Source organism: Megascapheus bottae, chromosome 37, assembly GCF_031878675.1.
Source record: "Megascapheus bottae isolate mThoBot1 chromosome 37, mThoBot2.hap1, whole genome shotgun sequence".
In the NCBI taxonomy this organism is placed as follows: domain Eukaryota; kingdom Metazoa; phylum Chordata; class Mammalia; order Rodentia; family Geomyidae; genus Megascapheus; species Megascapheus bottae.
In genome coordinates, this window is record NC_143545.1 from 740,525 (window position 1) to 766,807 (window position 26,283).

The 26,283-nt window shown below is 61.8% G+C and overlaps 2 protein-coding genes across 4 annotated transcripts in view; one reads left to right on the forward strand and one right to left on the reverse strand.

The window, feature by feature from the left end:
- The window catches only part of Cacna2d4 (calcium voltage-gated channel auxiliary subunit alpha2delta 4), a 37,655-nt gene extending 33,415 nt beyond the window's left edge, over positions 1 to 4,240 (forward strand). The window contains exons 29-38 of the mRNA XM_090325170.1: positions 629 to 691; positions 1,337 to 1,407; positions 1,654 to 1,729; positions 1,925 to 1,977; positions 2,253 to 2,305; positions 2,546 to 2,566; positions 2,715 to 2,832; positions 3,123 to 3,235; positions 3,377 to 3,459; positions 4,136 to 4,240. Coding sequence (XP_090181296.1) covers positions 629 to 691; positions 1,337 to 1,407; positions 1,654 to 1,729; positions 1,925 to 1,977; positions 2,253 to 2,305; positions 2,546 to 2,566; positions 2,715 to 2,832; positions 3,123 to 3,235; positions 3,377 to 3,459; positions 4,136 to 4,240 — 756 coding nt within the window. The remainder of the gene's footprint in view (positions 1 to 628; positions 692 to 1,336; positions 1,408 to 1,653; positions 1,730 to 1,924; positions 1,978 to 2,252; positions 2,306 to 2,545; positions 2,567 to 2,714; positions 2,833 to 3,122; positions 3,236 to 3,376; positions 3,460 to 4,135) is intronic.
- A 1,489-nt stretch (positions 4,241 to 5,729) lies between these two features.
- Adipor2 (adiponectin receptor 2) lies at positions 5,730 to 24,300 on the reverse strand. 3 transcript variants are annotated; one of them, XM_090325285.1, is made up of 8 exons: positions 24,182 to 24,300; positions 10,890 to 11,140; positions 9,246 to 9,359; positions 8,617 to 8,788; positions 7,890 to 8,076; positions 7,475 to 7,662; positions 6,652 to 6,845; positions 5,730 to 6,234 (listed from the first exon to the last, which is right to left on the reverse strand). In XM_090325285.1, the coding sequence occupies exons 2-8, from the start codon at positions 11,058 to 11,060 to the stop codon at positions 6,106 to 6,108; spliced, it is 1,155 nt and encodes a 384-aa protein (XP_090181411.1). In that variant the 5' UTR covers positions 11,061 to 11,140; positions 24,182 to 24,300; the 3' UTR covers positions 5,730 to 6,105. The 3 variants fall into 3 exon arrangements, with proteins under 3 accessions (XP_090181411.1, XP_090181412.1, XP_090181410.1); XM_090325286.1 differs by lacking the exon at positions 24,182 to 24,300 and adding an exon at positions 22,772 to 22,921; XM_090325284.1 differs by lacking the exon at positions 24,182 to 24,300 and adding an exon at positions 15,989 to 16,271.
- Between the last annotated feature and the right edge of the window lie 1,983 nt (positions 24,301 to 26,283).

A 26,283-nucleotide genomic window follows, 5' to 3' on the forward strand; every position in this document is an offset into this window, starting at 1 on the left:
AAAGCGAGGCCCCCTGACCGCCCTCCCCCCTCCTGACTGACGGACCCTCCCCCTCCTGAAAGACCCTCCCCTCTCCTAACAGACCCTCCCCCCTCCTGATGGGCCCTCGCCCCTCCTGACTGACAGACTCTCCCCCCACCTGACAGGCCCTCCCCCCTCCTGACTGACGGACCCTCCCCATCCTGACTGATGGACCCTCCCCCTCCTGACGGGCCCTCCCCCCTCCTGACGGGCCCTCCCCCCTTCTGATGGGCCCTCCCCCCTCCCTCCTGATGGACCCTCCCCCCTCCTGATGGCCCTCCCCCTCCTGACAGCCCTCCCCCTCCTGATGGCCCTCCCCCCCTCCTGACGGACCCTCCCCCTCCTGACAGCCCTCCCCCTCCTGATGGCCCTCCCCCCTCCTGACAGAACCTCCCCCCTCCTGACAGCCCTCCCCCTCCTGACGGCCCTCCCCCCTCCTGACGGACCCTCCCCCTCCTGACAGCCCTCCCCCTCCTGATGGCCCTCCCCCCTCCTGACAGAACCTCCCCCCTCCTGACAGCCCTCCCCCTCCTGACGGCCCTCCCCCCAGGCCCACTCCTCCCCAGGGGAAGGCCTGGAGGTCCCATCCGCATGTCTATCCCCCCAGGGTCTGGACTGCTTTATCCTGGACCACAATGGCTTCATCCTGGTGTCGGGAAGGCCTGGCCAGGTTAGCTACTGGGGGAGGGGAGGGGGGCGGGGCTCCTCCAGCCGCCTGCAGGGCCAGGGCAGGGACCCCGCCAGGGGCCAGCGGGCTAAGCAATGGCTGTGCCCATTCTGGTTCATGTGTGTGTGTGTGTGCGTGTGTGCACGTGTGTGTGCATGTGTGCGTGTGTGCGTGTGTATGCACGTGTGTGTGCGTGTGCGCACGTGTGCGTGTATGTGCGTGCCTGCGTGTGCGTGCGTGTCCCCGTCCTAGGACTTGATTCCAGAGCCTTGCACGCTGTCCCCGGGATTTTTCCCCCTCAAGGCTGGCGCTCTACCCCTCGAGCCACAGCGCCACTTCTGGCTTCCTGGTGGCTCCTTGGAGGGCTTTGAACCGCCGTCCGGACGCCTCCCTCCCGGAGTCGCTGGGCTGGCAGGCGAGGACCCGGGAGGGACAGCTCTGCCTGCCCTTCTCCCACGTGTTTGTGTGCTTAGCTGACATAAAGAGGGCACAGAGCCCCGGGACGCCCGGCTGCGCCTCCCCCACTCACTGACCCCAGGCTGGGGGGGGGACAGGGTCCATATTCTGCCCCCGAGTCCTCCCTCTGCACACCCTCGTCCTCCCCCTCACCTGCAGCCTCTTCTCTCTCCCTCCTCCTCCCCGTCACAGACAGGAAGATTTCTCGGGGAGGTGGACGGCGCCCTCATGTCCCAGCTTCTTGGCCTGGGCGTGTTCAGCCAGTAAGTGGCCCCTCCAGAGGGGCCGGGATCCACCTCCAAGGCCACACGTGGACGCCCCAAGATGGCCTTTCAGGAGTGGACACCACACTGGGGCCAAAGCTGACATGACCGCCCTGGCCCCCGGAGCCCTGGACCGCTGTCCTGCCACCCCTGGAACTCCGGGTCCCCAACAGAGGCGAGCCGCCCCCCCCAGGCCGAGGCAGGGCATGGAAGCCCCAGCTGGCCACGGCTGTTTCTGGCTTTCAGGGTGACCATGTTTGACTACCAGGCCATGTGCAAGCCCCCAGGACACCACCACAGCGCCGCCCGGCCCCTGGTCAGCGTGAGTGTCACCAGACTGTCCCCCCCCCACACACACACACGGTCAGCGGCCTCTGGGGCCACAGGAAGGGCGGGGCTTGGGCAGGAAGAAGCCTGTCCTGACCCCCCCAGGGTGGGCACTGAGGGGGCGGCTGGGCGGGTCTGGGGGGCCTGGAGAAGGGGATCCAGCCAGCTGAGGCTCTGCCCTGCCTTCCAGACGCTCTCTGCCATCCTCACCGCCGCCCGGTGGCTGATACATGAGATCCTGCTGTGAGTGGGGTGGGGATCCCCTCCCCGGGGGTTTCCCCCTCCCCTCCCCTCCCCGGGGGCTTCCCCCTCCCCTCCCGTGGGCTTCCCCCCTCCCCGTGGGGGTCTCCACATGCCTGTTGCCAGGCCCCAGGGATGCAGGCTGAGGCAGGGTTGGATGGACCCCTCCTGAGCTTCTAGCAGGGAGAGATGGAGGGGTCCTGGGGGAGGGTCCCGAGGAGGAGGGGTGCAGGGGCCACGGGGCCCCGCGTGGCGCCCAGCGGCCCCTCTGTCTGCAGGTCCCTGCTGGAGTGGAGCGCCTGGGGCTCCCGGCTGGATCGAGGGGCAGAGGGTACGGGAGCTCCGGGGTGACTGTGTGGTCAGCTCTCGGGGGGTGGGGGGTGGGGACGGGGTCATCATCACTCATCACCTCCCCACCCCCCCGCCTGGCTCCCTCACCCATCTCCAACGTCCTGTGACATCACTGCCCTGTGACGTCATCCCCACACACGACATCATGGTCACCCTGTGACATCACCACCGCCCCCTCCACGTCACCCTGCCCTCGTGTGACGCCATGCCGCCCTGGCAGCCAAAGCTGTCTTCCATCACTGTAAGGCGCTCTGCCGTTGGGGCGGGTGTGGGGTGTGGGGCGTGGGGCGTGGGGAGTGGGGTGTGATCAAGGGCTGACCCACGGCCGGGATGGGGAGGCCGGCAGGCCACGGGGACGCCGCCCATCACGAAGCCCCTCCCCACCACAGCCCACCAGCACAGGAGGCAGGACGAGCTGCACCCCTGCGACACCCAGTACCCCGTGTTTGTGCAGCAGGCGGGCGCGCGGGAGGCCAGCGGGGTCGTGGAATGCGGGGCCTGCCAGAGGTGAGGCCAGGCCCCTCCCCCGTCCACCCCGCCAGGGCACCCCAAGCTGCCCCCACAGGGCAGCTGACAGTAAAGGGGAGGGGCACTGCCGAGGAGCCCCCCAGAAGTGCAGGAGGCGCAGGGGTGTGGAGAGAAGAGCCACAGCCTGGCCAAGTGTGGGCGCCACCCGCCACCTTGTGGCCCCCTCGGGAACTGCGCCCTCCTCCCCACCACCGTCCCACGGCGTGGCGTGGGGGGCCGCGGGGCTCAGCCCTCCCCCAGCGCCCCCTCCCGAGCGCCCCCCACCGCAGGGCGTTCACGATGCACCAGATCCCGCACAGCGACCTCCTCCTGCTGGCCGCGCACCCGGCCTGCAGCTGCAGCCTCTTCCCGCCCGTCCTGCGGGAGGCCACGGAGGTCACATATATCCTTCCGTCCCGCGTGGGGGGGTCAGATCGACGCCGTGGGGAGGGGCCGCCCACCCTGGGGTCAAGGCAGGGGTCAGGCCTCGGCCCTGGCGTGGCTGGGTTCCACCAGGTGGACCTTGACCCGCGTGGCCCCGCACATAACGCCTCCGTCAAGTGTGACCGGATGCGCTCCCAGAAGCCCCGGCGGCGCCCAGACTCCTGCCACAGCTTCCACGCCGAGGTGAGGGCCCCGTCCCTGGGCCCCTGGCTGTGGTGGCATCGTGGCTGGGGTCACGTCCCCCCACCCCGGGGCCCCTGGCTGTGGTGGCATCGTGGCTGGGGTCACGTCCCCCCACCCCGGGGCCCCTGGCTGTGGTGGCATCGTGGCTGGGGTCACGTCCTCTCCCCGGGGCCCCTGGCTGTGGTGGCATCGTGGCTGGGGTCATGTCCCCCCACCCCGGGGCCCCTGGCTGTGGTGGCATCGTGGCTGGGGTCACGTCCTCTCCCCGGGGCCCCTGGCTGTGGTGGCATCGTGGCTGGGGTCACGTCCCCCCTCCCCGGGGCCCCTGGCTGTGGTGACATCCTGGCTGGGGTCATGTCCCCTTCCCCGGGGCCCCTGGCTGTGGTGGCACCGTGGCTGGGGTCACGTCCCCCCTCCCCAGGGCCCCTGGCTGTGGTGGCACCGTGGCTGGGGTCACGTCCTCTCCCCAGGGCCCCTGGCTGTGGTGGCATCGTGGCTGGGGTCACGTCCTCTCCCCGGGGCCCCTGGCTGTGGTGGCACTGTGGCTGGGGTCACGTCCCCCCTCCCCGGGGCCCCTGGCTGTGGGGGCATCGTGGCTGGGGTCACGTCCTCTCCCCGGGGCCCCTGGCTGTGGGGGCATCGTGGCTGGGGTCACATCCTCTCCCCGGGGTCTCAGGAGAACGCTCAGGACTGCGGCGGTGCCATGGACCTCTCGGCCTCCCTCGTGCTGCTCCTGCTGACGACAGGGGCCTGGCTGCTGCCACCCCGGCTTCTGCAGTGACCCCCCTGCCGGATGCCTCTGGGGTGAGGGCGTCTGTCCCTCTGGACCCTCCACTGCCACGGCAGCTGCTGGCCCTCCCCCTCCCCCCAGGGGCCCCACCCCGCTGAGCCACACCCGCCCACCCACCCGTGACTCAGCAGCACCCCAGGACTGACCAGCCCAAGGCACTGGGCCTGCCAACCACACCCACTGGAGTCCACGTGGGAAACACGGGCGCTGCGTGGCCCAGCCGAGGGGAGGGAGAGGAGGAGCGAGCTCAGGACCAGCATGGCCGCCGCTGCACACGGAGGGGCGCCCACCTCAGCCCACGCAGAACTCGGGGACTTCCCCCCCCCCCCGTCATCTCCTTCAGGGTCTAAGCTCACACAGGCCCCGGCCCCCAGGCTGGCCTGATTTGGGGGAGGGGGGATGAGTGGCCCTGACATCGGTGCCCCCTCACCACCAAGGGCTGCTGGCGGCAGTGCCCGGGAGCCGAGTCATAAAGCGAGCCACACGCACTCGTCTTCCGATTGGCTTTTTATTAGAGAAATCGCGAATACAGCAGGGAACCCGTGGTGAGTGAACCCCCGTCCAGGTGCCTTCCTGGAATCCCAACCTTCTAGGGCACCCGGAAATGTGCTTTGTGGCTTCAGCAAGTTGTGCCGGGGACAGGGACGGTGGGGGAATACTGAGAAAGGCCACCATGAAACGGAGAAGCAGGGTGCCGCCGAGACCTGGCGCCCCGGGACAGCGCCCGCGCCCGGGCTGCCGAGAGTAAGGCATTCAGGCGCAGGCCTGGCGGGGTCTCGGCAGCCCCACGGGGCAGGGGCCAGCGTGGGCACCTGGGCAGGCCCCACCCCGAGAGGGAGCTCGCTGGAGTTAGGTTGGTGGGGTGGGCTTCATTTTCCCCAAGGGTTTGTGCTATGTGGAACCAGACCCTTCCCGCTCGGAGGTGCGGGGTGACGGCCACAGGGCTGGCACCTCCGTGGGCACACGGGCAAGGCTGGGCCTGGCCTCTGATATGTGTCGACACTCGGGAAACTGTGCCCCCGCCTCCCGCAGCGGCCTCACTGCCCAGGCCCTACGCGGTGCCCCGTGCTGCCCCTGCCAAGCTGCCCCCACGGTGGGCACTGGGGGGCCGGCGTCCAGCCAGGCCGAGCGCCGTTCCTGGCCGCTCTGTGAGCCGCTCTGTGCCAGAGCAGTGCTGCCAAGCCAAGGCGGGGAGCAGGGCAGTCGGGCAGTGATGGTTAGTGGGCACAGCTCAGGTGCCCATGCATGGCCGCTCGGTGGGCTCCCGAAGCCCCCGGCCCTTCCTCACCCCCCACCGGGCCAGCGTCGGCCAGAGGCAGGGGCGAGACTCCCGGAGGGTCCTGGTGCCCCCACAGCACCCGGGGAAGGGACTGCCTGGGCCTCCCGGGCCTCTGTGCAAAGTGGAACAGTGTGTGGTACTTGGTGTCCGCTCCGTACAAAAGTCCTCATAGAAACTCGTATCCAAACAGCAAGCTAGAAATCGTATGTACACGAATCTTTGTTCTCCCCACGAGCACGCGTACAAAGCTTCATCTCAACTGGTTTGGGTTCTTGTCTTAAGGAGAGAGGGGACAGCGCTGCGGCAGGCGGCGTCCTTCTCCACAATAAATACGGCGGCGGCGCGGGGCAGCCGCCAAGCCGGGGCGGGCAGGGCCGCCTCTGCCAACGGACGCCCTTCCGTGAGGTATGGTTTATTTTTGCTTTTCTCTCCTCGGCGTGCGCCACGCGGAGCCCCGGGGCCACGCCCAGGCCTACGGGCTCTCGGCCCTTGGCGAGGGAGGCTCGCCCGGTGCCGGCGCGGCGGGGCGCGGCGGGCCAGGGCGGGCTCGAGTCAGGCCCGGCGGGCGCAGGCGGCATCACAGCGCGTCTTCCTCCGAGCAGCCCCCGCCAACCATGAACCGGAATTCCTGCAGGTTCGAGACCCCATGGAAGTGGACAAACGCGCCGGCCACCACGAAGATGTGGAAGAGCTGATGGGAGTGGAACTGGGGAGGGGGAAGAGCCCGTCACTTGGCCCGTCCACAGGCCACACGCTGCCCACGGCAGCGCTGCTCCACAGGCGGCTGGGGGGAGGCGTGCGCCTGGGGACCGGGGGCAAGGACGTGGAGTGGACGGGGGCTCTCACGTCTCCAAGTCAGGGCCCCAGCCCCAGAGTCAGCACAAACAAGGGAAGGCCACTGGAGGTGAGGCTCGCGTGGACGAGCACCAGGCCCCAGGGCTGGGTGGACACAAGCTGGTGGTCAGGAGGCCCGGGCACGGGGGCCCCAGGCAGACTCCCACAGCACCCCCCGCCTGGCTCCAATGCCAGCCTGCCCACGGTGTGACCACACACACCTTGGACGCCCCGCGAGACACGTCAGAGCTAGGATGGCCCACACGCGGGCGGACCCGGCAGCACTCACCCAGATGTCACACTTGCCGGGGAAGAAGCGCTCGGGGATGCGGGCGGCGTAGAGCGCGGCGCCGGTGATGTAGAGGCTGGCCATGAGCATCAGCCAGCCCACCTGCCCGATGGTGGCCGCCTTCAGGAAGCCCTCCGAGATGACGTAGTGCAGAGTGGGGATGATGCCACTCAGACCCAGACCCAGGAACACGCCTGGAGAAGGGGAGACCAACTCAGGCTCAGCTGGGGACAGGGACACGCCTGGGGACGGGGAGATGGACACAGGCAGGGGACACGCCTGGGGACGGGGAGATGGACGCAGGCAGGGGACAGGCCTGGAGACGAGGAGATGGACGCAGGCAGGGGACAGGCCTGGAGATGAGGAGATGGATGCAGGCAGGGGACAGGCCTGGGGACGGGGAGATGGACGCAGGCAGGGGACAGGCCTGGGGACGGGGAGATGGACGCAGGCAGGGGACAGGCCTGGGGACGGGGAGATGGATGCAGGCAAGGGACAGGCCTGGGGACGGGGAGATGGACGCAGGCAGGGGACACGCCTGGGGACGGGGAGATGGACGCAGGCAGGGGACAGGCCTGGGGATGAGGAGATGGAGGCAGGCAGGCGACAGGCCTGGGGACGGGGAGATGGATGCAGGGAGGGCACAGGCCTGGGGACCGGGCAGAAGGTGGAGAGCCAGCTGCCATGGCCCACTAGCAGACCCTGACCAAGATGTTTTTGGAGCCTGGCGGCCGCCAGGTAGAGCCCTGCTGACGAGAGCAGCCTGCGCGGTCGGGGACAGGCCAGGGCCTCGGGGACCTTCCTCGGGCGGGGTCTTGCCTACCTGCCCGCACCCCGCGGTACTGAGGGGTGGCGAACATGTCCCACTGGGAGACGACAATGGCCGCGATGCCCAGCACGCAGATGACGATCAGATAGACGAAGCAGGGCTGCGGGTTGCAGTAGAAGGAGTAGTAGAGCCAGGGAACGAAGCTGCCCATGATCAGGAGAGCGATGCCCGAGTAGTCCAGCCTGGCGGGAGAGGGCAGGGCCGCCTCCTGTCACACGCACGCCCCACACGCGCACAGCGGGCACCACAGCAGGCACCACAGCACACGCCCCCCGCACGCACGCACGGGGCGGGAGAGGAGAGGTTCAGGAAGGCTGCGTCTGTAATCCCAGCTGCTTGGCCAGGCCAAGTCACCGCACATCCCTGTCCACCAAGGTGAAAGTGCCTGCCTGCGCTGGGCGGTACTCACTTGGAGAAGAGCCGGGAGACCCCTTCTGAGTGGCAGTAGACAGTATGGAAGAGCCACGAGAACGAAAGGCAGAGAATGGCGCCCAGGAAGAAGAGCCCAAAGACCACCTTCTCTTGCAGGGGGGCCACGAAGGAGATGTTGGGGCGGAACATGTGAAAGATCCCCAGACACAGGAAGAACACGCAGCCTGGAAAGAGAGCAAGTGCGGGGCCACGTGAACACGCCCGCACAGCCAGCGCAAGGCCACGTGGACACGACTGCACAGCGAGCACAAGGCCACGTGGACACAACTGCACAGCCAGTGCAAGGCCATGTGGACACGACTGCACAGCCAGTGCAAGACCACGTGGACATGCCTGCAGTCAATGCGAGGCCACGTGGACACATGCACAGCCAGTGTGAGGCCACGTGGACACTTGCACAACCAGTGTGAGGCCGCACCAAGTCCACCCTGCTCACAGCAGTGGCATCTTTTCCACAGGAAAAGGCCTGCCAATGCCTGCAGCTGCCCACCAGTTTCAGCTCGCTCCCCATCACGTGGCCCACAGCCGAGAGGAACCACACAGTGCAGCCCTTCCTCAGCTAACACGCAACTGCAGCATCTGCGGAGCTTGGGACACAGGCGGCGGCCGCCTCCAGAGCCCATACCACACTCCCAGCGCCTCCCGGCCCAGGCCAGCCAGGGCCCCTGTACGTGCATGCAGGGAGGCGCCCGCGGGCCACACACCCAGGAGATGGGTCCAGATGTTGCCGGTCTCCGTGTGGATGCGGAAGATGCTCCGGAAGCAGGCCCGGAAGGACGGCATGGGGGGCCGGTGCCCGTGCAGCAGGAAGTCGTTGTCCTTCAGCCAGTCCGGGAGCACGTCGTGGGGGATCACCCGCCAGCGGCCCTCCCACACCTGGGGGCGGGGTGGGGAGGGGCAGGGTCAGCCACCATCCTCCCTCTGCACAGCAGGGAGGGAGGGGAGGAGGAGGTGGGACCAGAGAGGGGACAGGAGTGGAGAGGGAGTGTAGAGGAGGGGGGAGAGGACAGGGAAGGAGAGGAGGAGGGGGGGAGAGGGAAATGCACTGTACCTCCCACCTGCCCCTCTTCTTTTCCACCTCAGCAGACACAGCAGGGCAGCTGAGAAAGAGCGGCCGGCCGGCCGGAGGGCCCCCGCCTCGCCTCACCTCACCTCACCACTAACCACCCGAGAGCACCAAGTGGTGCTGTGGCACGAAGTGGCCAAGGAGCTCAGGGACAACGCCCAGGTCCTGGGTTCACCCCACGCCTGGGACTTGCCACTGCCCCCACACACACCCCGAGACGCCCCCCAGCTTCGGTCTGGCGGAGAAATGGAAGAAACACAGTCGTACCTTACAAACAAACTCCTCCACTCTTTCCATTGCATGGTGGGCTTGCAGGAGAGGGGACATGCCCATGAACCCCTCGTCCCCCTGAGATGCGTCATCGCCGGGGTGCTCGGAGCCCTGTGAGGCAAACAGAGACCTGTCAGGGCAGAGACGACCTGCAGCCAGGCCTCATGGTGGGCAGGGCCTCGGCAGGAGCAAGTGAAGCCTCCCTAGGCTTGTGTCAGCCATAGCCAATTCCTGTGTGTCTGTGGGTATGTGGCTACACCCAGGGACCACAGAAGAATACGGCAGAAAGCTGAGGCATTAGTGATGGGGCGTCTCCAAGAACCCACAGGGTGCCTACAAAACTAGGACTGTGGCTGTGTGGCTGGTGTCCGGGAAGGAGCCTCCCGAATGTCAGCAGGCAGGTGACCCTGCCACCCATGCCCCAGCCCCTTAGCACACAGGACAGCTTTGATGACATCCCCCAGCGTGTGTGGACAACCCCTTCTCCAGGTACCAAACAGAAAGGTCCAATGAACCCCCCAGAACTAAGGCAAGTAAAGAATGCACAACCCCCTGACCTTCCCAGCCCTTAAGGCAAGAACCAGTTTGTCCAGAAACATGAAGAAATGTGATGACCTGGGCTGGGCCAGGGGGCACACATCTGGGACCTGGGACCCCACACACACTGTGGGTGGTCTATGAGTTCAGAGGCCGGCCTGGGCCACACAATGAGGCTCTGGGCTAAAACAAACAAACACACACGCACACACCACACAGAAAAACAAGGAAAAAGCAGGGGAGGGGAGAGGAGGGACGCTTTTCTCTTCTCTTCTTCTTACGAGGTATCACACATACAGAGGCAATTAGGAATGCCTCAAGTGTATCCTCTGACAAAGAACCTTGTCTTTATTCCAGTAAAACCAAGGACTGCGCCTAATTAAACACAGAGCCATTTTTTTTTTTAAATATCCATTTAAAAGCCAGGTGCCTATGGCTCACATGTATAGTAATAGCTACTCAGAAGCTGAAATCTAAGGACCACAATACAAAACAATACTGGGCGGAAAATCCATGAGACTCATCTCCAATTAGCCAGCAAAGCGCCAGAAGTGGAGCTGTGGCTCAAGTAGAGCGGAGCAGCAGCCTTGAGCAAAAACACTCGGAGACAACACCAGAGCCTGAGTGGCACCAAAAAGAAAAAAGAAATCTTTGATTAAAATAAAGTATATGAAAACAAACATAGGCAACGATCTGACGTGGACAGCAGACTGAGCTGTATTTATAGCACACACTCTGCGTACGTGTTGGACTCACTCTGCATGCCCCGCTCCCCGCGCTCTGCTCACGCGGTTCAGTGGGGAAGGCCAGTGAGACGCCAGCCAACGAGCCAAGAGCAGGGTCTGGACACTGAAAGCTGGTGTACAACCAAAGCCTTGGTGACTGAGTGGACAGGCAGCTTGCCCAAAACACCACTAAAAAACAGCCACACTGCGGGGAGGACTCAGGGTTTTTCGAGTGGCCTGCTAGCAGGAGGCCCTGAATTAAAACTTCAACACTGGACCTCCTACCAAACAAACAACAAAAACCCTCTTTTACCTTAATCTGTCAGACAGGCAGATTAAGTATGCCACAGTCTCCCTTGCTTAGTCTTGCAGCACTTACTTTTGTGTGGTGGGAGGAAGAGACAGGAGCCCCTAGAGTGGACTCCAGGCCTTCCTGGTGGCTGTCCTCACGGCCTCCGCTGGTACCATCAAGGCAGTGACCCTTTCTGAGCCTTATGTCTGGCTCTGGAGTCCTGGTGTACCCCAACTGGTTTTCTGCTGGCTCGTTCATGGGGTACCAACGCCTTTCTTATAAAAGCTCTTCCTTCCGTCTCTTCTGAGAAATCGGGTTTTTAGGACAGTAAGCTGACCCTAAGGAGAAGAATGCATTTAACAAATATCATTCAAGTATCAAACACGGGCGAGAAGTGTCGGTTGTATTATTATACATTTAGACAACAGAAAGTTAGCCATCAATGACAAATGCAGTGATTACAACACAAGGACAATAATTACAATCAATTACAAGAGTAACTATAGTAACGAGTAGAAAATGCTCAAAGCCACACTTCTTCCACACACAGGGAGGAAGATGGATGATCAGGAATGAAGACTTGAGTTCTTTAACTGCCCTGCCTGCATTATTTTTTCTCACCTAACTAGTAAGAATGTGTGAAAGCCGGGAGTGGCTCAGCCTGTAATCCCAGTTACTCAGGAGGCTGAGAGGCTGAGATCTGAGGATCAAGGTTCAAAGCCAGCTCGGCACAAAAGATCTGTACACTCTTTATCTCCAGTTGACCTCTAGAAAAGGAGTGAGGCTAGGCTAGGCTCAAGGTGAGGCTTGGCTACCACCCTGAGCTGAAGAGCTCAGGGACAACACGCACAGACCCAGGAGTAGGGTAGTAGCCTTGAGTTGAAGAGCTCGGGACAGCACCCAGGCCCAGTTCAAACCCCCCCCCCCCCCCCCCGCAAAAAAAGAAAGAAATGAGAGCTCACGTGTTTTCGCTATTTTTTTTTTAAATCCCATCTCACACTGATCCCACTGCCAGGCATTTTTGTTTCTGTGTCACAGGTGAGAAACCAAAACTTGCCACTGTGTAAAATAGTAACACAAAACCTCCCGGCTACACAACACGTGTCACTGGTCACGTTCCATGTTCAAATGCTTCATACTGACTGGTAAACAGTTCGAGTCGTTGCGAACACTACACTTCCTTGAGCAGCAAGACACGCCGAGCCAGGGCTCAGCCTTCTTACATCCACCAGAGTTCCACAAAGTGCTGTACACATAAATGTGGGAGACGTGGGCTGACAGGTCAGTGATCCTCAGTGGAAGAGCATTTAATAAAAGCTTTTATTAAATGCTCCACACACGGGCGTGGGTGAGGCTGAGGGGGATGCGTGTGGGAAGGGAGTTCCTGTGTAAAAATGTAGTGTGTGTATGAAGAAGGATAGACAAGCGAGGCAACAGGGAAATTAAAAGCAATGTTGGGGGCCAGGAGCGTGGCCTAGTGCTGGAGTGCTTGCAAGACCTTCACAGGAAAAAAATACACAAATAATAACAAAACCAAAGAGGGCTAGGGACACGACTCAATGGTAGACCACCTGTACAGCAGACACGCACGCACGCATTAAAGCAGAACCAGGCACCTAGGAGACCTTTCTTTGTCCTTCCCCACTCCTGCTGTTTGGCCCACAGGAGCCAGACCTGTGCAATGTCTCACCAGACCTGACCCAACCAGGAACTTCCCTATTTTTAACAAGCTTATCTTCAGCCCTTGGTCGCCATGCTTTAAATACTAGAGCCACTTGAGCTGTGCTGTCAACGCACCTCCTATTTATTGTCACCCCTTTATGACCTTGAGGACTGAAAGAAGCCAGGGATAAAGCTCCCCACGCTCTACCCTAACTCCCACCTCCCCGGGGTGCTCGTTGTAGGAACTCTCCAGCAGACTGTCCTGTGGATCTCAAGTTCCCTTCTCAGGTAGCAGTTACATAATCCTAGACTGCTGCAAACTTGAGAACACTAACAGGGGCTTCAAAACCGCTCTGACGGCGTTTCACTGCCGCCCTCACTCCAGCAGCGCTGGACGGGGGGGGGGGGGGGGGGGGGGGGGAGGGGGGGTAAACAAGAGACATGCTAAGAGTTGTTACAGTTGTGCAGTGGATATAAGAATTGACTCCAAAAAAAAAAAAAAAAAAAAGAATTGACTCCACAGTTTAATCTGTCAGCCAAACAAAACAGACCTCAGAAACCCAATTTCCAAACAACACTCCAATACAATTCTTTCATTAGTTTGAAAATGAATGGTTAGATCTCAGTTTTATTTAACCTACAGCTTCAAAAAAGAAAGAAAAAAAAACAGTATTCAAGTGATGCCCAATTTAGTTAAGTCCTTAAAACCCTACTGAGAAGCTGGGTGTGGTGGCTCACCCCTAGAATGCTAGCTACTCAGGAGGCTGACATCTGAGGATCAAGGTTCGAAGCCAGCCCAGGCAGGAAAGCCTGGGAGACCCTTATCTTCAATTAACCACCAGAAAACCAGAAGTGGAACTGTGGTTCAAGGGGCAGAGCACGCTCCTTGAAAAAGCTCTGGGACATTGTCCAGGCACTGAGTTTGAGTCCCATGACTGATATAAATAAAAACAAAAACACCCATGGATGTATTTACTCCTGAAAAACGAGTCATTTCTTCTTCCAGCTTATTGCTGTGTATTTACCCTTATTTCCACTCTTGCCTACTTCCAAATTCAAACGCTTTTTTGTGTTGTTAGTCACGGGGCTTGAACTTGTGACCTCAGTACTGTCCTTAAGCTCTTCTGCTCCACCACATGAACCATGAGCCTCCCATCTCAGCCTCCTAAACAGGTGGGGTCACCAGGGAGCCACCAGCGCCCAGCAATTTGTATCATTTTTACTCTTAAGTTTCTGACTTACACTACAAGCCAGCCTTTCTTATTGCCACCACTGAAGATTGTCACCTGGCAATTCTCAGAGTGACGCTTGCCTTTCCTACGGTCGGAGGGTGAATCAAGACAACCTGTGGCACTTGCCGACACACATGCCTGCACAAACAACAGTACACGCCAACCCCACACCTCCAAACCACGCAACTCCTCAACTCCAGCTTCAGGTCAGACTCACAGAGCACGTAATGAGGACTTTTTTTTTTTTTTTTTGCTCAAGGCTAGCGCTCTACCACGTGCGCCACCGTGCCACTTCTGGTGCTTGTCTGTGTCTGTGGTGCCGAGAAACAGAAGCCAGGCCTTCGTGCCTGCTAGGCAAGCCTCTACGGCTAGGCCGCGCTCCTGGCTGTGGGGCCACGTTATCCTGTAGCTTTAGGCTCACTCACTCCATAGTAAGCTGAGACCTCGGGCGGGGGGGGGGGGGGGGGGTTCAGGCTGCACCTCCTGCTCCCTGCCAGGCCTTCCAGGAGCCCCAGGGGTGGGCGGCTCACACCTCATCCCTATAAAAACACAGCACGCCGTGTCACACCCATGGCAGGCCTGGTCCCTGCTGTTTAAAGCCTCGTGACTGGCATGTCAGGCGTACGTAGCTCACACCTACTAATCCCAGCTACTTAGGAGGCTGTGATATGGAAATCCCAGTTCAAAGCCAGCAATTAGCCAGCAAAACACCAAAGTGAAGCTGTGGCTCAAGTGGTAGAGTGCCAGCCTTGAGCGAAAAAGCTAAGCAAGAGTATGAGGCCCTGAGCTCAAGGAACTTGACCATGCCATCTAGGCTTGTGCCCCGTTCAATGTTTGTGTGGCACTGAATCACCACGCAGCTCAGAAGAGATCGCCCTCACTAAATGATACCTGGCTGCCAGGCAGGCCAGTGAGTCAGGGAGGGCCAAGCTGTGAGCCTTAAGCTTCAGAAGAATGCTAAACACATCTGTTGTTGACACTACGTATGGCACACACCTATAATCCCAGCACTCAAGTGGGGGAGGCAGGGGATTTGAGGATCCAGATTCAGGTAGACCAATCGGGGAGACTCCTATCTCCAACTAAGCTGCAAAAATGGAAACTGAAGGCATGGCGTAAGTGGTAGAGTGCCAGCTAGGTACAAAGAAATCAGGCAGGAGGGCAAGGCCCTGAGTGCAAGCCTCAGTATTCATGTGTGCACAAGCACGCACATACATGCACGCACACACACATGTAAATGGACATGTCAACCTCTAAGTTCCTGTATAATCCTTTTTAAAAACTGAAAAATAAAAATAAAGAATTAAGCTCATCTATTCTGTGACTAGATGTTAAGAGGGAGCCAGACACGGTGGTTCATGTCTGTAATTCCAGTACTAGGGGATCTAAGGTAAAATGATGAACTATTCCAGGCCAGCTCCCAGAGTAAGCCCAATTTCAAAGACACTGTACGAAGACACTGCTTCGGCAACTCCCTCCCACCCAAAAAAAAAAACACAGAAGCCGGGCGCGGTGGCTCACGCCTGTAATCCTAACTACTCAGGACCTGAGCCTTATTTCCAGTTAACCTCTAGAAAACAGGGAAGTGGGGTTTGGCTCAAGGGTAGGGCAGTAGCCTTGAGCTGAAGAGCTCAGGGACAGCGCCCAGGCCCAGAGTTCAAACCACACAACAACAAAAGATCAAAGGCTAGGGATATATCTCTCAGGCAAAGCAATGATAAAGTCAAAATAGAGAAAAGAAAAAGTAGATGCAGATGTACTGACATGAAAGGCTATTCACAAACATTCATTTAAAAACAACAAAAAAAAACCATTACTACAAGCCAAGATGACACCGCCTTCCCACACTGCCAAGGGCTATTCTGGGGGCATCCAGCAGGATTCCACACCACAGCAGAGGCAGGCTGGCATCAGCCAGGGGTGTCGCTTTCCTGAGAACTGCTCTCCGCAGGCCTGGTCAGCAGCCACACAGCCAGCAAGCTCCGGAATCTCCTAGAGCAGCCCCGCTGGCCTGCCCGTTGAGCTCCCCAGGAAGCCCGGCCGAGAGCCAGATCGAGGTGGCCCAGGGGTGAAGGGCCGCCTTTCTGAGGAGAGGTCTCCATTCTGGATCTTCTCGTAATTGAAACACGTAGGTCACAAAGGCGCCCACCCCCGTGAACTTCCACCCACCCGTGTGAGGGGCCTGCACACAGCAGTGCTCGGGTCTCCACAGAAGAAACAGCAGGGAAGAACCCAGACTGCTCTACCCGATCACAACGGCAGGTCTCCCTAAGGACACCAGCACTGACTCACCGCCTTCCCTGGGTTTGCTGTTGTTGTCTGTTTGGGGGACACAGTCTCCACGTGTCCCTGGCTCAGCCTCTCAAGGGCCGGGGTTACAAGCCAGGGCCATCAAAGCCCGGTGATGCTATAGGAAAATGGGGGGAAGAGAGAGGCCAACAGGAGAGCCTCTGGGAACCTGAAGACAAAACGTCCAAGGCAGCAGTCAGGCCTGCAAGTGCCACAGCCCAGGACCGAATGCCGGGCAAGCAACACCCCCAAAATTAAAGGAAGACACACATGGGGCACTTACATCTCACTCGTGTGCCCGAGGACTTGACACAAACCTCTAAAGCTGAAACCTTTATAAAGCTCGGGGTAGGGTGGCACGCCACTGTAACCCCGCCTGCTTAGGAGGCGGGGCCGAGCTCAGCTCAGCAGCGTCCAGGGAGGAGCCACGAGCCACAGCTGCTCAAAGATTCCCAGAAAAATCGACGAAGTCCAACTAAGGGGAAAAAACAACTGCCCCTAAGTTGGTTCGTTAGAGCCCATGCACTGAAACGATGGAAGAAGCACCTTAATCTTGAGAACAGCCTCCGTAAAAGGCCCTCAGGTGGGGCAGGCGCGAAGGCACAGGCTGAATGGTCTCAGGTTCCAGGACAGCCTGAGTGATGTGGAAAGAGGGGAGGAGGAATGGGGGTGGAGGACAGGCAGAGGGAGGGGCTAAACTGACAAGGAGATAAGGCTAGCCACTGAAAAGGCTGGAAAAAAAAACACATTCAGGGTGTGGCTCAAATACTAGAACACCTGCCTGGTATTCTGGAGACCCTGAGTTCAAAAGCTAGTAACGCTAGAAAACAGGAAGAGAGAAATGTTCCTCAACTAGCAAAACACTTGCCTACACGCACAAGGCTCTGGATTCAATCCCCAGTACCATAAGAAATCAGAAAAGTACAGGGGGGGAAAATAGCTATTTGGGCTGAAAATGTGGCTTAGTGGTAGAGTGCTTGCCTAGCATGCATGAAGCCCTAAGTTCGATTCCTCAGCACCACATAAACAGGAGAGAAAATCAGAAGAGTAATAAAATAACAACAATAATACTTTTTCTAAAGAATATAAAAATAGGGGCTGGGAGTTTGGCCTAGTGGTTAAAGTGCTTGCCTAGCATGCACAAAGACCCGGGTTTGATTCCTCGGTACCACATATATAGAAAAAGCCGGAAGTGGTGCTGAGGCTCAAGTGGTAGAGCTCTAGCCTTGAGAAAGTCCAAGGACAGTGCTCAGGCCCTGAGCTCAAGCCCAGGACTGGCGCAAAAAAAAAAAAAAAAAAAAAAAAAAAGAATATAAAAATAAAGCCGGGCGTGATGGCTCATACCTGTAACCCTAGCTACTCAGGAGGCTGAGATCTGAGGAGCCTGGTTCAAAGCCAGGGCACTAACGTTGTGAGACTCTTATCTCCAATTCCCCACAAGAAAACCAGAAGTGGTGCTATGGCTTCAAGGGGTAGGGTGGTAGCCATGAGCTGAAGAGCTCAGGGACAACGCCCAGGCCCAAAGTTAAATCCCACCACTGATCAAAGGAAAAGAAAAAAAAACAAAACCCTTTCCTGACTTGTTTTAACTTTATACAACAGCATAAACAGCCCTCTTTTTTTAAAAGAGGGAATAACTCTGACTAGCCTTGAACTCTGGGCTCAACAGTAAAACATTTATCCAGGCCAAGTGAGTCTGTCACAGCCTCACCGCCTGAATATGTAACACAACAGCAGACGTGGGTGATACCTAAACACACGTGCAGCCATGTTCTAATAAAAATGTTATTTACAAAAGCGAGCAGCAGCCGGGCAGAGACTTACATCTGTAATCCTAGCTACTCATGAGACTGACATGTATGGACTGTGGTTCGAAGCCAGCCTAGGTAAGAAAAGTCTGTGAAACTCCTCATCTTCAATTACCCACCAAAAAGCCTGAAGTAATGCTGTGTCTCAAGGGGTCGAGGGGTAGCCTTGAGCTGCTAACTTGAGTTATCCTAGAGTTCAAACTCCAGAACATACACCACACACACACACAGAATAACTAGTATACAGGATCTCGCCTGAAGAATGGTTTGAAATACAACTATTTACATGTAGGAAGACAAACATTTATAATAACGTACACCAACTAAATTGATACCATTTGATGACTCTATTCCTGTATCAATTCACAAGATGAGCAAGAAGACATGAGCAGGGATAGAAAAATATTTTGAGGGGGGAAGGGGGGCCATGGGGCTTGAACTCTGGGCCTGGGTGCTGCCCCTGAGCTCTTCAGCTCAAGGCGACCGCCCTACCGCTTGAGCCACAGCCCCACTTCCCATTTTCTAGTGATTAATTGGAAATAAGACTCTCAGGTCTAGAGTGCCCAGGCTGGCTTTGAACCATGGTCCTCAGATCTCAGCTTCCTGGGCAGCTAGGGTGACAGGGGTGAGCCACCGCGCCCAGTTAGAAAGGCATCTTAAAAATTAACAATCTCTTGTCCCAAAGACCCAGAAGTATGAAATCTGCTGCTAACTGCTATTAGCTAGTCCAAAGTTGAGTCATAAATAGAAGTCAGGAGCAAAGATCCTCTCCTGTTTCAACAGATTTGAACTTTTCACGGATTTCATAACGCACTGCCAACTGGCTGCCACCCTTATTTACCAGTCTTGCCATGGACGAAATCATCTGTTTACAGATCAACACCGTGACAGGTTCATAAGGGAAACAAGGAACACAAGAATGATCTCCAACAGTGTAAGAGTCTGCAGTGAAGTTCAAACTTTACAACTTTTTTCTTTTTAGAGCTAGGAGTCCAGCTCAAGACTGAGGCCCTGAGTTCGGGGCCAGTCGATCACAGCTTTAAGCTAGGAAGATGGCTCGTGGACCCCTGCATTCCCAGCCCTAGGGAGACCTGACTTTGCGGTCCTGGGGGTAGCAGGGGCGTGGAAAGGAGCATCATGTCCAAACATACAACTTCTGAGCTGAAGGAGTGTAACACTTCACTGGGGACAACGATCCGCCCCTAATTTTTAAGTGTGATCACCGACTTCCCTGAAGTTTACGTGACTTCTTCAAAGGCTGTTTTCAGAGGTCGACGCCTGGTAAAACCAGGTTAAAACCAGAACCACCACCCCACTAAACAAACTACCTGAGCGCCAGAAACCCACCGCACACCTATCACAATTCCCTGCAGGACATCTCGGGCCCTCACCTCCCGGACGCCGACCCCGGGCCCCGTCACCTCCACCCCACCGACCCGGGCCCCCCTCACCTCCAGGACGCCGACCCCGAACTCCCCTCACATCCACCCCGCCGACCCCGGCTCCCCTCACCTCCACCCCGCCGACCCCGGCTCCCCTCACCTCCAGGACCCGACCCGGCTCCCCTCACCTCCACCCCGCCGACCCCGGCTCCCCTCACCTCCAGGACGCCGACCCCGGCTCCCCTCATCTCCAGGACGCCAACCCTGGGCTCCCCTCAGCTCCAGGACAGCGAACCCGGCTCCCCTCACCTCCACCCCGCCGACCCTGGGCTCCCCTCACCTCCAGGACGCCGACCCCGGCTCCCCTCACCTCCAGGACGCCGACCCCGGCTCCCCTCACCTCCAGGACGCCGACCCCGGCTCCCCTCACCTCCACCCCGCCGACCCCGGCTCCCCTCACCTCCAGGACGCCGACCCCGGCTCCCCTCACCTCCACCCCGCCGACCCCGGCTCCCCTCACCTCCACCCCGCCGACCCCGGCTCCCCTCACCTCCAGGACGCCGACCCCGGCTCCCCTCACCTCCACCCCGCCGACCCCGGCTCCCCTCACCTCCAGGACGCCGACCCCGGCTCCCCTCACCTCCACCCCGCCGACCCCGGCTCCCCTCACCTCCACCCCGCCGACCCCGGCTCCCCTCACCTCCAGGACGCCGACCCCAGGCTCCCCTCACCTCCACCCCGCCGACCCCGGCTCCCCTCACCTCCACCCCGCCGACCCCAGGCTCCCCTCACCTCCACCCCGCCGACCCCAGGCTCCCCTCACCTCCACCCCACCGACCCCAGGCTCCCCTCACCTCCAGGACGCCGACCCCGGGCTCTCCTCACCTCCAGGACGCCGACCCCGGCTCCCCTCACCTCCAGGACGCCGACCCCGGGCTCCCCTCACCTCCACCCCGCCGACCCCGGCTCCCCTCACCTCCAGGACGCTGACCCGGCTCCCCTCACCTCCACCCCGCCGACCCCGGCTGTCCTCACCTCCAGGACGCCAACCCCGGGCTCCCCTCACCTCCACCCCACCAACCCCAGCTCCCCTCACCTCCAGGACGCCGACCCCGGCTCCCCTCACCTCCACCCCGCCGACCCAAGGCTCCCCTCAACTCCAGGACGCCGACCCCGGGCTCTCCTCACCTCCACCCCGCCGACCCCGGCTCCCCTCACCTCCAGGACACCGACCCCGAGCTCCTCTCACCTCCAGGACGCCAACCCCGGGCTCCCCTCACCTCCACCCCACCGACCCCGGCTACACTCACCTCCAGGACGCCGACCCCGAGCTCCTCTCACCTCCAGGACGCCGACCCCGGCTCCCCTCACCTCCAGGACGCCGACCCCGGCTCCCCTCACCTCCAGGACGCCGACCCCGGCTCCCCTCACCTCCAGGACGCCGACCCCGGGCTCCCCTCACCTCCACCCCGCCGACCCCGGGCTCCCCTCACCTCCACCCCGCCGACCCCGGCTCCCCTCACCTCCAGGACGCCGAAACCGGCTCCCCTCACCTCCACCCCGCCGACCCCGGCTCCCCTCACCTCCACCCCGCCGACCCCGGCTCCCCTCACCTCCAGGACGCCGACCCCGGCTCCCCTCACCTCCAGGACGCCGACCCCGGCTCCCCTCACCTCCAGGACGCCGACCCCGGCTCCCCTCACCTCCACCCTGCCGACCCAAGGCTCCCCTCAACTCCAGGACGCCGACCCCGGGCTCTCCTCACCTCCACCCCGCCGACCCCGGCTCCCCTCACCTCCAGGACACCGACCCCGAGCTCCTCTCACCTCCAGGACGCCAACCCCGGGCTCCCCTCACCTCCACCCCACCGACCCCGGCTACACTCACCTCCAGGACACCGACCCCGAGCTCCTCTCACCTCCAGGACGCCGACCCCGGCTCCCCTCACCTCCAGGACGCCGACCCCGGCTCCCCTCACCTCCAGGACGCCGACCCCGGGCTCCCCTCACCTCCACCCCGCCGACCCCGGGCTCCCCTCACCTCCACCCCGCCGACCCCGGGCTCCCCTCACCTCCCGGACGCCGACCCCGGCTCCCCTCACCTCCCGGACGCCGACCCCGGCTCCCCTCACCTCCACCCCGCCGACCCCGGCTCCCCTCACCTCCAGGACGCCGACCCCGGCTCCCCTCACCTCCACCCCGCCGACCCCGGCTCCCCTCACCTCCACCCCGCCGACCCCGGCTCCCCTCACCTCCCGGACGCCGACCCCGGCTCCCCTCACCTCCACCCCGCCGACCCCAGGCTCCCCTCACCTCCAGGACGCCGACCCCGGGCTCCCCTCACCTCCACCCCGCCGACCCCAGGCTCCCCTCACCTCCCGGACGCCGACCCCGGCTCCCCTCACCTCCCGGACGCCGACCCCGGCTCCCCTCACCTCCACCCCGCCGACCCCGGGCTCCCCTCACCTCCAGGACGCCGACCCCAAGCTCCTCTCACCTCCAGGACGCCGACCCCGGCTCCCCTCACCTCCACCCCGCCGACCCAAGGCTCCCCTCAACTCCAGGACGCCGACCCCGGGCTCTCCTCACCTCCAGGACACCGACCCCGAGCTCCTCTCACCTCCAGGACGCCGACCCCGGCTCCCCTCACCTCCAGGACGCCGACCCCGGCTCCCCTCACCTCCACCCCGCCGACCCCGGGCTCCCCTCACCTCCACCCCGCCGACCCCGGCTCCCCTCACCTCCAGGACGCCGACCCCGGCTCCCCTCACCTCCACCCCGCCGACCCCGGGCTCCCCTCACCTCCACCCCGCCGACCCCGGCTCCCCTCAACTCCAGGACGCCGACCCCGGCTCCCCTCACCTCCAGGACACCGACCCCGAGCTCCTCTCACCTCCAGGACGCCGACCCCGGCTCCCCTCACCTCCAGGACGCCGACCCCGGCTCCCCTCACCTCCACCCCGCCGACCCCGGCTCCCCTCACCTCCAGGACGCCGACCCCGAGCTCCTCTCACCTCCAGGACGCCGACCCCGGCTCCCCTCAGCTCCACCCCGCCGACCCCGGCTCCTCTCACCTCCAGGACGCCGACCCCGAGCTCCTCTCACCTCCAGGACGCCGACCCCGGCTCCCCTCAGCTCCACCCCGCCGACCCCGGCTCCCCTCACCTCCACCCCGCCGACCCCGGCTCCCCTCACCTCCACCCCGCCGACCCCGGCTCCCCTCACCTCCAGGACGACGACCCCGGCTCCCCTCACCTCCACCCCGCCGACCCCGGCTCCCCTCACCTCCAGGACGCCGACCCCGGCTCCCCTCACCTCCAGGACGCCGACCCCGGCTCCCCTCACCTCCACCCCGCCGACCCCGGCTCCCCTCACCTCCACCCCGCCGACCCCGGCTCCCCTCACCTCCACCCCGCCGACCCCGGCTCCCCTCACCTCCAGGACGCCGACCCCGGCTCCCCTCACCTCCACCCCGCCGACCCCGGCTCCCCTCAGCTCCACCCCGCCGACCCCGGCTCCCCTCACCTCCACCCCGCCGACCCCGGCTCCCCTCACCTCCGCGTCCGGACGCCGCCGCCCGGGACCCGCGCTCCTCACCGAGGCTCTGCCGCCCGGCCGCTCGTCCGGCCCCGTCGGAAGCCGCCGCCGCGGGGAGGGAGGAGGGGACGGAGGAGCGAGGGGGCCCGGCCGCTGTCGCCGCCGCGGTTCCGCGTCTGGGACGGAGCTCGGGAGCTCGGGCCGCCCCGACCGCCGCCGCCGCCGTCGCGTCTCCCCGCCCCCGCCCCGCGCGTCGCCGTGACGTCATCGCACGAGGCGGCCCGGGCCAATCGCGGCCCGCGCGGCGCGCAGGCGCGCTGGGCCACACAGGAAGCCGGCCGGCCGGCTGGCTCGTGCGGCCTCGGTGCATCCTGGGAGTTGTAGTTCGCCCGGGAAGCTGGCGTCCGCCTCTGGCGGGCAGGGTCGGTCGCGGGCCTCTCGGGCGCCGCGGGGCGGCGGCGGCTCCGGCACGCCCTCCCCGGCCTCCACGGGCGCCGCTCCCCGCGGCCCGAGCCTTCGGGACCCGACCCCGCGCGGGGCGGCCGAGGCCTGAGGACCGCGCTTCGAGGCCGGCCCCGCCGGAAGCCGGGGAGACCGGAAGTGACGCCGCCGCTGGAGCCGCAGAGCGCGCGGCCCGGCGCCCCGGCCCGAGGGTTCCAGACCCGGCAGCCCCAGAAGTGGTGGAGGCCGTGGAGGGGGAGGAAGGGGGAGGGAGAGGGGAGGGAGGGGGAGGGAGGGCAGGGGAGGATGGGGAGAGGGAGGAGGAGGAGGGGAGGGGAAGGGAGGCCGGAGGAGAAGGGGACCCGAGGTCCAGGGAGGAGAAGGGAGGCTGGAGGTGGAGGGAGGCCCGAGCCTTCAGCCTGGAGCCGGCCTGCCCTGGACTGGGAAGGTTTAAGAGGAGCGGGGGGCGCGGTGGCTCACGCCTGTCCTCCCAGCTGCTCAGGAAGATGAGATCTGAGGACCACGGTTCAAAGCCAGCCTGGGCAGGAAAGTTGATGAAACTCTTCCCTCCCATGAGCCCTCGAAAAGCCAGGGGTGGAGCTGTGGCTCAAGTGGCAGAGCGCCATCTTTGAGCAAAACAACCCTAGGGGACAGCAGACAGTGCTTAGGTCCTGAGTTCAAGACCCAGACCCAGGACTGGCACCTAAAAATGAGAGAGAATGGGGGGCATCTTGGCCTGTGTCCAGATCACTACGGGCAATTCCCCTGGGCTTCGGATCCCAGGCTCCTGGGTAACTGGTGGTGTGAGCCACCCACCGCGCCCGGCCTGGTGTCCTCAGAATGGTGACACAAACCACATCATTTCTCCACCGCGCTCACTCCCTGGGACTCACGAGGAACTTCCTGGCCCTCCCTGGCCGAGAGACCTGCCCTGAGTGCCGGCCTCTTCCTCGTCCCTCCCTGCAGGACACATCCCACCCCACACTGGCCTGGCCGGCGCCTCCTTCCTGAGCTTGCTTCCTCGCTTACCTTCGTATGGAGGGGGAGTCGGTGAAAGCCTGGGGTCACCTACGGCTCTCGTGAGCCCCTGGGCCTCCCGTCCACACCGCTCTGTGGAAGGGTGGCGTCCTCCATGGTCCCCGGGCCCCCAGGGCCACTTCCTCCCTCCCTGCCCCCCCCATGCCAGTCACGGTGACCCAACAGTGCCCTGGGGCCCTGACAGTCTGAGAGGGTCATCGCTGCCATCTGTTGACAAAGAGGGTGGCAGCACAGGGTGGGTACGGTCCCTGGCTTTGGTGACAGGACAATGGCTGACTGGGCCAGGCCCAGCAGGCTCTCTGGAATAATCTCCATTGTGATCCAGCAAGGGGACAGCCGGGGGCCCTGGCTGGCTTTCAAACCACAATGGTGGGGGCCACCGCGAATGGAACGCTGAATTTCCCCTAGGTGTAGGTTGCGCCTCCTGTGAGGGCCCAGGACGGCGTCTCTGTCTGGCTTCTTTGTAACCCTGTCTATTCTTGAGGCTTGGAACACAACACCCATCTAAAGCAAGTGCGGGGTGTGTGTGTGTGTGCTTTAGGCCTGGGGCTTGAACTCAGAATCCAGGCACTGCTGAAAGCTCGAGCTCTGCCACGTGGGCCACTCTCGTGGCTTTTTGGTGGTTTGTGTGGAATCCCGGCAGACCTTCCCGTACTGTAATCTCGGTGTCCCTCCCTGCTGGGGAGGAAACCAGAACTGGATCTCCGGGCAGGTTTCCAGGACCCAGGAGGGGAAAAGGCCTTTTGCTCCCCGCAAGCCATTCAAGAGCGGGGTCTTCTGTGGACTTCTCAGCCTTCCGACGGGGTGACACACCTCCACTCTCCACCCTCTGGCAGAAATGTGCGTGTGGAGAGGCTGGACTCCGGGAGACTCCAGAACGAGTCCTCTTACCCTCTCGTCCACAGGGAAGAACAAGCCCAGTGGAAGTGTGTCCGTGACATTTCCCACGACCTCTGCAGTTCCTTTGAGGGGAACACAATAACCTGTGTGGCTGGACACGGTGGCTCACGCCTGTAACCCTATCTACACCGGAGGCTGAGATCTGAGGACCGAGGTTCAAAGCCAGCCTGGACACTAAAGAACCTGAGACTCTTATCTCCAATTATCCACTAGAAAACAGGAAGTGGGGCTTGGCTCAACGTGGCAGAGCGCCAGCCTGGAGCACAGGGAGGGTTGGGGACAACGCCCAGGCCCCCCAACCAACAAGGAAAGAGAAGAAAAGAAGGAAAGGAGAGTGAGGCCGGCCTGTGTGAAGAATTCAAGTGGTAGCCAGTCAACACCAATCACACCTCCTTTGCTAATAAGCCAGGACTTTTATTTGCCTGTCAGACAAGCTACAGTCGGAATAAAAAGTCACCAGGTGCTAAGGATGGGGACAGATTTGGGAGTTTTTACCCAGGCCCCCACCCCCTCATGCCAGACAATTACAGCTTGGGGCCCCCGAGCCCGGGTGTGGAGGGACGGGGTAGATTCTGAGAGTCGCAGGCAGACAAGGCCCCACAGGGTGACGTGGCCTCGGGACGCCTGGCGCTGGCACACACTGTGTGGAAAGGTTGGTGGTCCAAGTCCAGGCCTGCCAGGACTGGGTTGTGACAGAAAGTTACAAAACCCGGCTGACTGCAATATCCCCTGCGCCCCGGTTCTCAGTCCAAAGTGCAAGACTTCCCAGCACCCCGAGACTCAAGCAGGCTACGGTTAAAAGGTGGCAAAGCCAGGGAGGGCACAGGGCACACAGCACACAGCCCCAGTGACCAGGGCAGATCCCAGCAGGCGGGGCCCTGCCAGGGTGCAAGTTGTCCCCGTTTTGTTTGTTTTCAAGACAAGGTCTTACTGTGTCACCCAGCCGGCTGCGGAGTCTCTGACAGGAGTGCTGGGATTACAGGCCCGGCGTCCCTGTGGCTGGCCTGGGCCGGGTTTTTCAGCATGTGTCATTTATCAAATGCTACCTGTGTCCCCGCCATGGGAGTGTGGGCACACGGGGGCCGGAGACGGAGGAGCTGCCCGCAGGCTTTCCACATCGTAAGTAAACAAGGCTAAGCTGCGGTTCAAAGCCAGCCCACGAGACTCTCATCTCCACCAGAACACCAGGAGTG